The 11,884-nt window shown below is 42.0% G+C and overlaps 2 protein-coding genes across 6 annotated transcripts in view; one reads left to right on the plus strand and one right to left on the minus strand.

Annotated features, from left to right (window-relative positions):
• Positions 1-4,311, minus strand: part of LOC147032610 (uncharacterized) — a 62,403-nt gene extending 58,092 nt beyond the window's left edge. Inside the window, exon 1 of one of the 2 annotated variants that reach the window (XR_015055250.1) lies at positions 4,095-4,308. The gene's annotated coding sequence lies outside the window, so the exon portion shown is untranslated. Of the gene's footprint in view, positions 1-4,094 lie in introns of both variants that reach the window. The other variant, XR_015055251.1, reaches the window with a different exon arrangement.
• Positions 1-11,884, plus strand: part of LOC147032609 (2-oxoglutarate dehydrogenase complex component E1-like) — a 90,022-nt gene that overhangs the window by 64,740 nt on the left and 13,398 nt on the right. For 3 of the 4 annotated variants that reach the window (XM_085870371.1, XM_085870374.1, XM_085870372.1), the window contains exons 19-22: positions 739-864; positions 1,131-1,203; positions 6,795-6,958; positions 7,103-7,257. In XM_085870371.1, the coding sequence (XP_085726497.1) occupies positions 739-864; positions 1,131-1,203; positions 6,795-6,958; positions 7,103-7,257 (518 nt within the window). Of the gene's footprint in view, positions 1-738; positions 865-1,130; positions 1,204-6,794; positions 6,959-7,102; positions 7,262-11,884 lie in introns of those variants that run through there. The other variant, XM_085870375.1, reaches the window with a different exon arrangement.

Below are 11,884 nucleotides of genomic sequence, written 5' to 3' on the forward strand. Positions count from 1 at the left end.
CAGATTCGAATGAAAGGGCACGCAACGCGCGTCCTGCACAGTGTAGGTGGAGGGTTTCTCATCGCTGTGATTTTCACAGGCGGCCGTCTGGGTGCAGTGCTGCTTTGATTTGTTTCATGGATAAAAGGAAAGGGTTGAAATGAAATCAGGATTGAAAAAAAATGGAGATTTAATTCGACCTAGCTCTAAGACCCACGCAATGCACTTCGTCCCATTTAGACATGAGGGGAAGGTCTGACTGCACGAATACTAATGAAATAACTGTCTGGGAATCACTGTATGTTGGGTGCCATTGCCCTAAAGGCATGCAGTTTCGCAGAACCACAACTATATATATATATATATATATATATATATGTGATGTATCACGAAAAGCATGGTCAGTGAGGCAGTGAAGGCATCCGGGAAGCGGTGAAGCCGTATGTCAGTCCATGAAGACTACACGCCTATTCATCACGTCCTGTTTGAATGTTGGTTGCAGACTGCATGAATGTCTATAATTTACATACTGTTTGAACGTCGGTTGCTTCCTGACTTCACATACACATCTATTTATTACGTACTATTGGAATGTACCTTTTGACCCTTTGGACTGCTGAGACCCCTTCCACTGTTGAAGACCCTGAAGACCCCTAAGGCTTCAAATGTCCACCACTTGTTCCTGTTTACCATGTACCTGTCTTGTCAGTGTGATGAGCTTTCCTTATAATGCTGTTCTTACTCTTTCCTGCACCCCAGACCTTGTCAGATGATTTTGAGGTGAGTCAGTTGTATGATTGCAACTGGATTGTTGTGAACTGCTCAACACCTGCAAACTTTTTCCACAGCCTGCGTCGTCAGATCATGCTCCCTTTCCGGAAGCCTGTAAGTGTATAATCATCAAAAAAAAAAAAATATATATATATATATATATACTTGTATGTATACATATAATCATATATATAAATATGTATGTAATATGTAAATATGTCATATATATAAATATTTATATGTATGTATACACATATATATATATATATAAATACATACACATATACATATAATCATTACATTCATTTAATTTTTATTAATATTATAATAACCATTGCATTTCAATGATGATAATTTACATGTTCCTTCTACTCTTCCAGATGATAGTCTTCACCCCAAAGTCACTGCTACGACATCCTGATGCTCGTTCAAGCTTTGATGAGATGTTACCAGGTCTGTTTCTGAATACTTATTTTCATGGCTTTTGTTCGTTTTTAACGTCCGTCCTCTCCTCTTCTGCACCTCTTCTTTTCATTCTTTATTGGTCTACCCCACCAGGCTTTCTTCACTTCCTTTTTGGCATTCATACAGTCAAACTAAGCACAAATGGTATGACAGTTTAGATGTTTATGGGTTTTTTTTGCATATTTTGAATTTAATATAAACAAAACAAACAAAGATTGGAATGCGAGAAAATAGTGTAAACAACAATGAGCAACAGCAACGAGCTGTGAAAGCAAATAGTGAGGAAATAGATGGAAAAAAAAACAAGGAATCTTTTGCAGTTTAATCCATGCGTACATGGTGGGGTGGAGATTGAGGTTGAGTAGATGGAAGGGTGGGGGTGGAGCAGGGGTAGAGTTATGGGGATTGAGATGATGAATTATGGCTCTTTTCCTTCATAGTCCCTCTTTTCCACACTGCACCCTAAAATGCTTGGCTCCACTGTCTTCTTTTTAACCTCCGCCATCGAAGATGGACGGAGGTTACTGTTTTCACCCCTGTATGTTTTTGTTTGTTTGTTTGTGAACAGTATTACGGAAAAACTCCTGGACGGATTTCGACGAAACTTGGTGGGGGGGGGGGTGGTAGGTATGGTCCACGGATCATGCCATTAGATTTTGGACTGTCCAAAGTCCAATATGGAGGCTCTGGCGGCCATTTTGAAAAAATATTTGAATTTTTATTTTTGCATTTCTACATGTTTTAAGTGATTTCCAACCAAAAAAATAAATAAATTTGTGAGAGAAAAAAAAAACAATTTTGCAACTTTTTTCAAAAAAAAATTCGATTTTATTTGAAATATATTTGAATTTTTTTTGCATTTCTACATGTTTTAAGTGATTTCCAACCCCAAAAAAATGTTATAGAAAAAAAAAAAAAATTTGTAACTTTTTTTTTTTTTCAAAAAAATTTCGATATATATATATATATATTTTTTTGGCATTTCTACATGCGCGTCGATCTAGTTTAGTTTATTCAATCGTGGTTCAGTAGAGTCTGATCTGTTTTGACCTACAATGAATAGGACATCAGGTTCACTTAAGTGACCCAGCACTATTGGTGGCGGAGGTTTTGCACTCTACCGAGTGCTCCCCCTCTAGTTCTTTTTCTTGTGTATGGCAGCTTGGTTGCCGGGTAGCTATCATTTTGTTAGGGCGTGACTATGCCGTCAATGCCGTGCCCCTATACCATTACACTGGTACTCATTTCATTGACCTCGGAAGGATGGCAGGCTGAGTTAACCCCGCCTGGTGTTAATTCGGTGGCAAACGGGGCTCAAACTCAGGACCCTAAGAACCCAAGCCAGCCACCCGAACCATTAAGCCATCACCAGGCTTGGTGTCTCCACTGTAAGTAATGGAGAGTAAAGATTACCTGGTGCCAAGTACCATCTGTCTCCACATACCATACCATACAATACATACAATACAAAACTTGGTCACAGGAGGAGGCCATTTTTTGCCCATCATGCCTGTGCTTTATCAACCCAATTAACAATGGGGTCGGCACAGGACTTCCCCATTGTTTTTATTGTTTACTAGCAGGGGTACCTGGCATTGCCAGGCAACACTGGGTCCCTCCTCCCATACTCATCCTTTCCTACTCCCACCCTCACCCCTTCCCGTGCCTCTTCCCACCCATCCCTTACTTCCTCCCACCCTGCCTCCTCCAACTCCACCCTTTCCTCCTCCCACCCCACCTCTTCCTCTGCCTCCTCCCACCCCAGTCCCTCCGGACACCCACTCCACCCCTTCCCCTCCCTCCGTTAGTTACCAAGTGAAGTTGCTTGTGTTCAGATTCAAGTTTCTTGTAGAGTGATCACCAAGTGGCTTAAGCACTCAAGCAAGCACTCAATCTAAAGCCGTTCATAAGGAACGGCTGTCTTGACGAGCATTACCTCGCGACTTAGTAACTGAACACACCACTGAACAATTCTACAGCGTACAGTACATACAAAACACCGACGAAAGGGCAGTTTAAAAAACAAAATTAAAGATGTCAAATATTGATTCATTTGTATTTTCATTGCAATGAAAACGAACCTTGTTCAGTTTTAAAATGTACATAAACTCAGAGGTGATCTTGAGTGTTCAAAAGTGTACATGTAAATTTCATATAATATTTAAAGCTGATTTTAATGTTCATTTTCTTCACATTATACAGTGTGTGTGAATTGCATGTCCATCAGTTTGTTTATAAGCCTTGAAAAGTCTGGCAAAAACAAACAAACAAAATTCTTTTTTTCATGAAAGACCACTATTTTCTGTCCTCTACAATATCAGTGCTTCTCAAACTATCTGATGTGGCGGACCGAGAGGTTTTTTTTCCAATGTGCCAGGGACCGGTACCATATTTGTGCCATATTATTATTATCTGTTTATGATCTGAGAAAATATTGTTTGAACATCTGTAGTAATATTAATTTATATCAGAAAATATAATAAAAGTTGACATTTTTTAATATACATTTTGTATTGTATTGTGTGTGTATGTATATATGTATATATGTATATATATGTATATATGTATATATATGTATATATGTATATATGTATATATGTATATATATGTATATATGTATATATGTATATATGTATATATATGTATATATGTATATATATATATATATATATATATGTATATAATATATATATATATATATATATATATATATATATATATATATATATATATATATATATATATATATATATATATATATACTTCTCTCTCGTATTTTGAATTTGTCGGCTTAAATATATTATTTTTCAAGATTTTATACATTTTCATTTTATACATTACAGGTGATATATTATGATAATGTGAAACTGGAAACTCACCGCAGACCGGCAGTCAATGACTCGCGTACCGGCACCAGTCTGTGTACCACCACTTTGAGTAGCACTGCTCTACATCATGAGAATGAACGTTCATTGGGTGGTGTATATTAGCCCGCTGCTGCGATCACTGTGAACAGAACATGCATTATCTCATTTAAGTTGTAATCAAAATGTACCTTTGTTTCCTCAAAACGGTATCTTCATTTAATGATAGAAGACGTGTTGTTCAGTCTTCAAACTTAAATAAGGCCTTTAAACAATCTGAACTACATGGAGAGAAAAAGGTGGTGGTGATTTCTGGACGGCTGCAGGGCATGGCCTGTAGAATGGATGGCGTTTTTGACCCACAGACAGACAGGCCCACAGACACGCTCAGATATATATATATATATATATATATATATATATATATATATATATATATATATATATATATATATATATATATATATATATATATATATATATATATATACAGCTTTTTTTTTAATGTTGGGGTGAAGAGGGTTTGAGGATTAATGAACAAACACCAACAGCACATGCATATTTTGACTAAACCCACTCACTGATCTCACAATCGCCCATCAAACATCAACATGTTTTTTGAAAAATAATAAACTGTTTATTTGCTCTTGTTCTGAGTTTGCCGTCAAGATTAAGCTGCTGGTGATGAGTGACTCATACAGTGGTTAAAATGAAACTTGCATCAACACTGCAACGTTGGTGATAAAATCCAACCAACTGTCTGCAATTTGTATAAAAATATGCTGATGTTGACTGTCCTCTCACCCCACCTCTTCCCCTGCCTCCCACCCCAGTCCCTCTGGACACCCACAACACCCCTTCCCCTTACTTCCTCCCACCTCGAGTGCCTAAAAGTCGGTATTGATGGACATGTTATATTTGTACAAGTTCCTCCATGAGTCTTAGCTCAATCTTATAAAAACAAAAAAGTTAAACGAATGTGCCAAAGTATATGCTTTAGAAACAGCCACTCTGGGTGGAGATCTCAAGTCAAAACAATATGTGCAGAGATTTCTGTAATTGACGTCCAATGGTATGCATGCTTGTTCACAAAAACCACAGCTTTGCCTTTGTGGGAATTTATTGCATAATTGCTAGTTTTCATTGATTCTTCATTGGAGTTTGTCAATTTAGAATTGATTGATCGATCGATTTGGAATTTGTGGAGCTCATCAGAGAGGTCGTTGTTGACGAAGCTCGTCAGAGAGGTTGGCGTTGACGGAGCTCGTCAGAGAGGTCAGCGTTGACGGAGCTCGTCAGAGAGGTCGGCGTTGACGGAGCTCGTCAGAGAGGTCGGCGTTGACGGAGCTCGTCAGAGAGGTCGGCGTTGACGGAGCTCGTCAGAGAGGTCGGCGTTGACGGAGCTCGTCAGAGAGGTCGGCGTTGACGGAGCTCGTCAGAGAGGTCGGCGTTGACGGAGCTCGTCAGAGAGGTCGGCGTTGACGGAGCTCGTCAGAGAGGTCGGCGTTGACGGAGCTCGTCAGAGAGGTCGGCGTTGACGGAGCTCGTCAGAGAGGTCGGCGTTGACGGAGCTCGTCAGAGAGGTCGGCGTTGACGGAGCTCGTCAGAGAGGTCGGCGTTGACGGAGCTCGTCAGAGAGGTCGGCGTTGACGGAGCTCGTCAGAGAGGTCGGCGTTGACGGAGCTCGTCAGAGAGGTCGGCGTTGACGGAGCTCGTCAGAGAGGTCGGCGTTGACGGAGCTCGTCAGAGAGGTCGGCGTTGACGGAGCTCGTCAGAGAGGTCGGCGTTGACGGAGCTCGTCAGAGAGGTCGGCGTTGACGGAGCTCGTCAGAGAGGTCGGCGTTGACGGAGCTCGTCAGAGAGGTCGGCGTTGACGGAGCTCGTCAGAGAGGTCGGCGTTGACGGAGCTCGTCAGAGAGGTCGGCGTTGACGGAGCTCGTCAGAGAGGTCGGCGTTGACGGAGCTCGTCAGAGAGGTCGGCGTTGACGGAGCTCGTCAGAGAGGTCGGCGTTGACGGAGCTCGTCAGAGAGGTCGGCGTTGACGGAGCTCGTCAGAGAGGTCGGCGTTGACGGAGCTCGTCAGAGAGGTCGGCGTTGACGGAGCTCGTCAGAGAGGTCGGCGTTGACGGAGCTCGTCAGAGAGGTCGGCGTTGACGGAGCTCGTCAGAGAGGTCGGCGTTGACGGAGCTCGTCAGAGAGGTCGGCGTTGACGGAGCTCGTCAGAGAGGTCGGCGTTGACGGAGCTCGTCAGAGAGGTCGGCGTTGACGGAGCTCGTCAGAGAGGTCGGCGTTGACGGAGCTCGTCAGAGAGGTCGGCGTTGACGGAGCTCGTCAGAGAGGTCGGCGTTGACGGAGCTCATCAGAGAGGTCAGCGTTGACGGAGCTAGTCAGAGAGGTCGGTGTTGACGGAGCTCGTCAGAGAGGTCGTTGTTGACGGAGCTCGTCAGAAAGAAAATGCTTAACTAAAACTACAAGGCAAAGTGGTTAAATCACGTGGTCAAAATAAACAAAATCACAATGGAAGCCACAAACTGTTCCACCCGTAGCTGACACAATAATGCATTACACCTCCTTTAATTGAATTGCGAAGCTTTTCCACAATACATCACTTTACAATTGTCTTGTGTGTCGTGTTGTTTACATCAAAAGGTAATAATATTGTTCAATAAATTTTAGTGCAATTGATATTGAATGAGCATCTCGTGCTTGGCACAGGCACGGATTTTCGTCGTGTGATCTCTGATTCTGGGCCAGCGGGCCAAGCACCGGAAGCTGTAAAAAGGCTCCTGATGTGCACTGGGAAGGTGTACTATGAGCTGTTAAAGGAACGGGCAAACAGAGGGCTGGACAACGACATTGCGATTTGTCGCATTGAGCAGGTGAAATAACCTTCAGGCAGAATGTCAAACTTTGCTTCTTCATCTTTTCTTTTCATTATGATCCCTCTTCCCCACCCCCTTATCCATGCCTCTCACTGCCTTTTTCCTTGACTCAAATGTACCAAATCTTGTCACCTGCTTCAGATCTCCCCATTTCCACATGACCTTGTGATTGAGGAATGTGCTCGATTTCCTTCTGCGGAGCTGGTATGGTGTCAGGAGGAACACAAAAATCAGGGTTATTATGACTACGTGAAACCACGGATCCGCACAGCCACTTGCCGCAAGAGACCTGTTTGGTGAGTTTCCCGTTCAACCTTGAGGTGCCTATCCTGAACCCTTCATTTTAAAAATGGTCTTACTATCGTCCTACTGTGTCTTTATAAGAATAATTGGGAATTTGCAAAAGCACAATTTGTTATTTTGTTCCACATTATTAACACTCAGAATTTATAGGCAGGTCAGGTACGAGAGTCGTGTTGGTCATCGCTTTGGCAACATGATTTCTGTTTGCTGTCAGGTTGAGGAGTTATGTTGTTGATCAGAATGCATTTTGTAGTTTGATCAGGATGCACCCATGGGTTTGTGTGAACGAGGGATATTATGGATGTGCTTGGAGGGAGTAGTTTATTTGCTGGAACTTGATGCCACACTGTATTGAAGATCCCAAGCACTGTGTGTAGCCAAATCCACACCAAAGCAAATCTCGAGTGCCTTGTTGAAATCTGGGGGGTGTTTGTGTTTGTGTTTGTGCGTTGTTACGGCCACGGGTACCGAGTGTATTATGAGGGGGTTAATCCCCGTTTCTCCTCGGAAGAGCCAGACCTGGGGCCACCGCTCAAATTTAACTTCGTGATACGGTGGGTTTCTTACAATCACGAACACCAATCGGTTGACCATGAATTCCAGTGTCCACCGTCTAATTTGCCGTTTAACTAGAGGTCATGTGGCTACCTGAATGGGGAGCATGCCCTTGGCAATGCACCAATCTTATTTTGAGGATGGCGGCGGAGTGTTTAACCGCTGGTGCATTCCGACTATGACAGGTTAATTAGTTTGGGAACTACCTCCCATTCTCTCTCGGTTCGGACAATGCTGGATCAATGAAAGGAAAGGACAAACACGGACAGGTTGAAACGTCAACAAGGAATTTATTAATGAGGAAAAAATAAATGAACTGAAGAACTTTTTATTTCTTTGTGGTGAAAATAGGTATATTCAAATCGATCAAAATAATCTCAAGCAAATGAAGAATCAATCAGGCATTGATAGAAAAATAGACAAAGAGCAGATGATTATCACTATGGCTTACTTAGCGATTAAACATGAGACAGGGGTACCCAACAGATCATTCAGGGGGGAGGGGGGGGGAAGAAATCCGGTCTCGGCTTACCAAGGTAGAAGTCATCGTGCGTCAAATAAAATGTCCCGAAATGTGTGAGCGTGCCTTCGTCCGTTGCCAGCGTCCTGTCTCGCTGTACACCCACTCGCAAACAGGCTCGAACACCAATCGACATCACGTCATCACACCATGTATCAGGTACGCCAAGAGCAGATCCTGAGCAGAACCAGCAGGTACGGTCCAACTGTCACCCACCATCAGGAGCAGCTCACCAACCGTCACCAGCGGTCAGGACTGTAAGGCTGCCACCAACTCATCAGCTCACCAACTGTCACCAGTGGTCAGAGCTGTAAGGCTGTCACCAACTCACCAACTGTCACGAGCGGTCAGAGCTGGAAGGCTGTCACCAACTCACCAACTGTCACGAGCGGTCAGAGCTGGAAGGCTGTCACCAATTCACCAGCTGTTACCAGTAGTCAGAGCTGTAAGGCTGTCACCAACTCACCAGTGGTCAGAGCTGTAAGGCTGTCACCAACTCACCAAACTCTCTGGAAAAACGGTCCTCCCATCCTTTTAATAGGTGACCAGTCTGGGCGGAGCCTCAAGCAGACTTCAGCCAAATCCACCTTGCCTATTGGCGCATTGTTGCACGTGACCAACCGTCAATCTCACGATCATGCCTTCCTTGTTCAGCCCGACACGAACAAGAGCCATCCAGCATCCACAGAGCTGCCAAACGGGGCATCAAACCTCGATGGCAAAAGGTGGACGTCAAGGTCGGTGAAAGAGTTGGGTGTCCAACGTCGATGAAAGATAGGTGGGTGAGGTAAATGATCCACAGCCGTATTTGACCGTCATAATAACTGCTCAGGAAAATCCTGCGGTGTGCTTAATCAATTGTCCTGTAAGTCCAAAGTGTAAATAAATCCTCCACCTCCAAGCCAATGTGTCCCGATGGAAAAGGGGTAGAGGAGCCTCCATTGGGCTAACGGCTATCTCACGTGCATGAATGTGTCGTAAAGAGAAAAAGGCCATCCCATAAGAAAGGAAATCTATTTTATACTCTTTTCAACACATCAATGTTAGAATCTCACCAGACATAGGGATGGGTCTCTCCTGGACATGCATTGAGGGAAATAACTGTCTGAGGACCTAAATGTTTGTATGCATTAGTTGGATTCTGAAATCCATAACTAATATATATATTTGGAGCGTATGTATGTGCAGTATGTCTGCTCTATGCTCATTTCTTAGAGAGCTGGCCTGATGCCATGCCACCCACAATTGTAACCAGAAAAAAAATCATGTCTGCCATTTTGGTGCGATGCTATGCCTCAAAGTGTTATATTCACAATTGCATGCCCTCCTGATAAGTTTTCCATCGAGTGTAAACCTGTAAAAAGGATCATCAAATATGGAAAGTTGGAGCAGATACAGTAGGTGTTTATGGGCCCTGCAAAGGCAACTGTGTTTTATATATATATATATATATATATATATATATATATATATATATATATATATATATATATATATATATATATATATATATATATATATATATATATATATATATATATATATATATAGGCAGGGCCACAATGGGCCCCATGGCAATACTAAGTGTTGGGCCCTGTTCACCTGAGCCTTCTTCAAAAAAAATTTTTTAAACTATACGGAGGTTTCCATAGTTTTTGTCATCAGAAACATATGCCATGTTCAAGGGAAATTGGAGTGATATTCACTTATTCCTTCACGTGTATTTGTTGAACCCATTTCATCCGGATGGGGTGTGACCAATACTGCTGTGTTCATTTACATCATTACTGTGATTGTTATTGTTTAAATTGAATTGGTGAATACCATAAGGGCCCAACTCCATGAAACAAAATGGTGAAGTTGGGCCCTTCTGGTATTCACCAATTCAATCGTTTCCATATAGTGTATTTTATGAGGGAGGGTGTCATTGCCCATGCCAGGGAATTGCTCTGAGTGTCTTGGAGGGAGATACAAAAATAAACCTGGCCCCTGGTGTTTTATCATCAAACATTATGGGTCCCTATTAGGTTTGGGCCTCGGAGTAGTTATCCTGCCTGTCTCTCTCTTCTTGGTCCCCTTGTGTATAGGCCTTAGGTTTCAGGCCTCTGGTATCAGCCTATGGGCCAGTGCAATTTTAATTATCTGAGCTATATAATCACGATGTACTATATATGCACATTGGCGGTAGGAATGTTTTTGCTTCATGTACAGAACCCGGGTTATTTTTTTTATTTTCGGCAGTGATCAAGGCAACAGTATGTTGCCTATACACCACCCAAATAAAGGGATGTGTTAGAAGAATGTGTTGCACGTTTTGAACAAGAATGTCTGTAGTCAGCAGACGTTTTGCATTGCGTCATTAATAACAGCCACCAAATGGTCCCTCAACACATCCAACAACATTGAGCCATAGTCAGCGTTCACCGAGTCCGCGAAGCTGAGCAACATAACTGGAGACCGATTGACCTTGCTTACGCATACACACGTTGTCTTGCAGCATTGCACAATGAATGGGTGATGGCTTGGGTTTTTAATGCTGCTCCACAAGTTGAACAAATTAGCTGAAAGTCTTCTCTGATGACTTAGACGGTACAACCAAACTGTATTCGTGAGTACGTCTTTGCGTTAATTATGCTTTGTTTTTAGCCCCCAACTGGGCCGTTTGAGGGCCTGTATTTTGGGTCCTGTCTGTCTGACCCATCCCGTCTGTCTGTCCAGAGCCTCGAATCGAAAATGACTGGATTCATTTCTTTCATATTCAGTGCATGCTTGCAATAATATCTGGGCAGCAAGCACATAAAATTATTCTGAGATCAGATCCAAAAGTCATGGGGGCCATGATTTATTTCTGAATTTTGGCCATTTCCATTAATGAAAAAAAAAAAATATATATATATATATATATATATATATATATATATATATATATATATATATATATATATATATATATATATATATATATTACAAGTGAGAATCGTACAGATTGTGTCATGTTTTGGGAACGATTATTTATTTATATACTTTGCCATCACTCATACCGATATAACACCTGTAATTACTTATTTATCCACACTTTACCATCTCTATCAACACACAACTTTTATTTATTACATACACTTTACCATCACTGATGTATGCATATCACCTTTATTTATTTATTCATTTTCCTTTCTACATTTTTTTTTCTCCATTTTAATGTAAAATATACATGTCCAAATTTTAAGGTGTGGTTGGAGTCTGTATCCTCGATGAAGACTTGTGTGGTTACTTTTAATTTTATTTTTCTTTCCCAGTTAGCACAACGGCTCGACGTTTATCTTCGTTAGATGTTGTTTACCTCCAAATACGAGTGGAGTCACTCCAAGTACAAAGCACACTTGCCTTTTTTTTCCATGCAAAATTATTTAATTTTTCTGTAGGTGGTCACCATGACATTGGAGAGGATTGATATTATTTAATAAATATTATACGTCCTCGGCACCAAATATGCGGTGTTTTCAACAAGAGATCAGAGTTTTTGCTTCATGTACAGAATCTGGGTT

Source organism: Eptatretus burgeri, chromosome 2 (assembly GCF_056783735.1).
Source record: "Eptatretus burgeri isolate ZD-2024b chromosome 2, Ebu_testis_v1, whole genome shotgun sequence".
Classification (NCBI taxonomy): domain Eukaryota; kingdom Metazoa; phylum Chordata; class Myxini; order Myxiniformes; family Myxinidae; genus Eptatretus; species Eptatretus burgeri.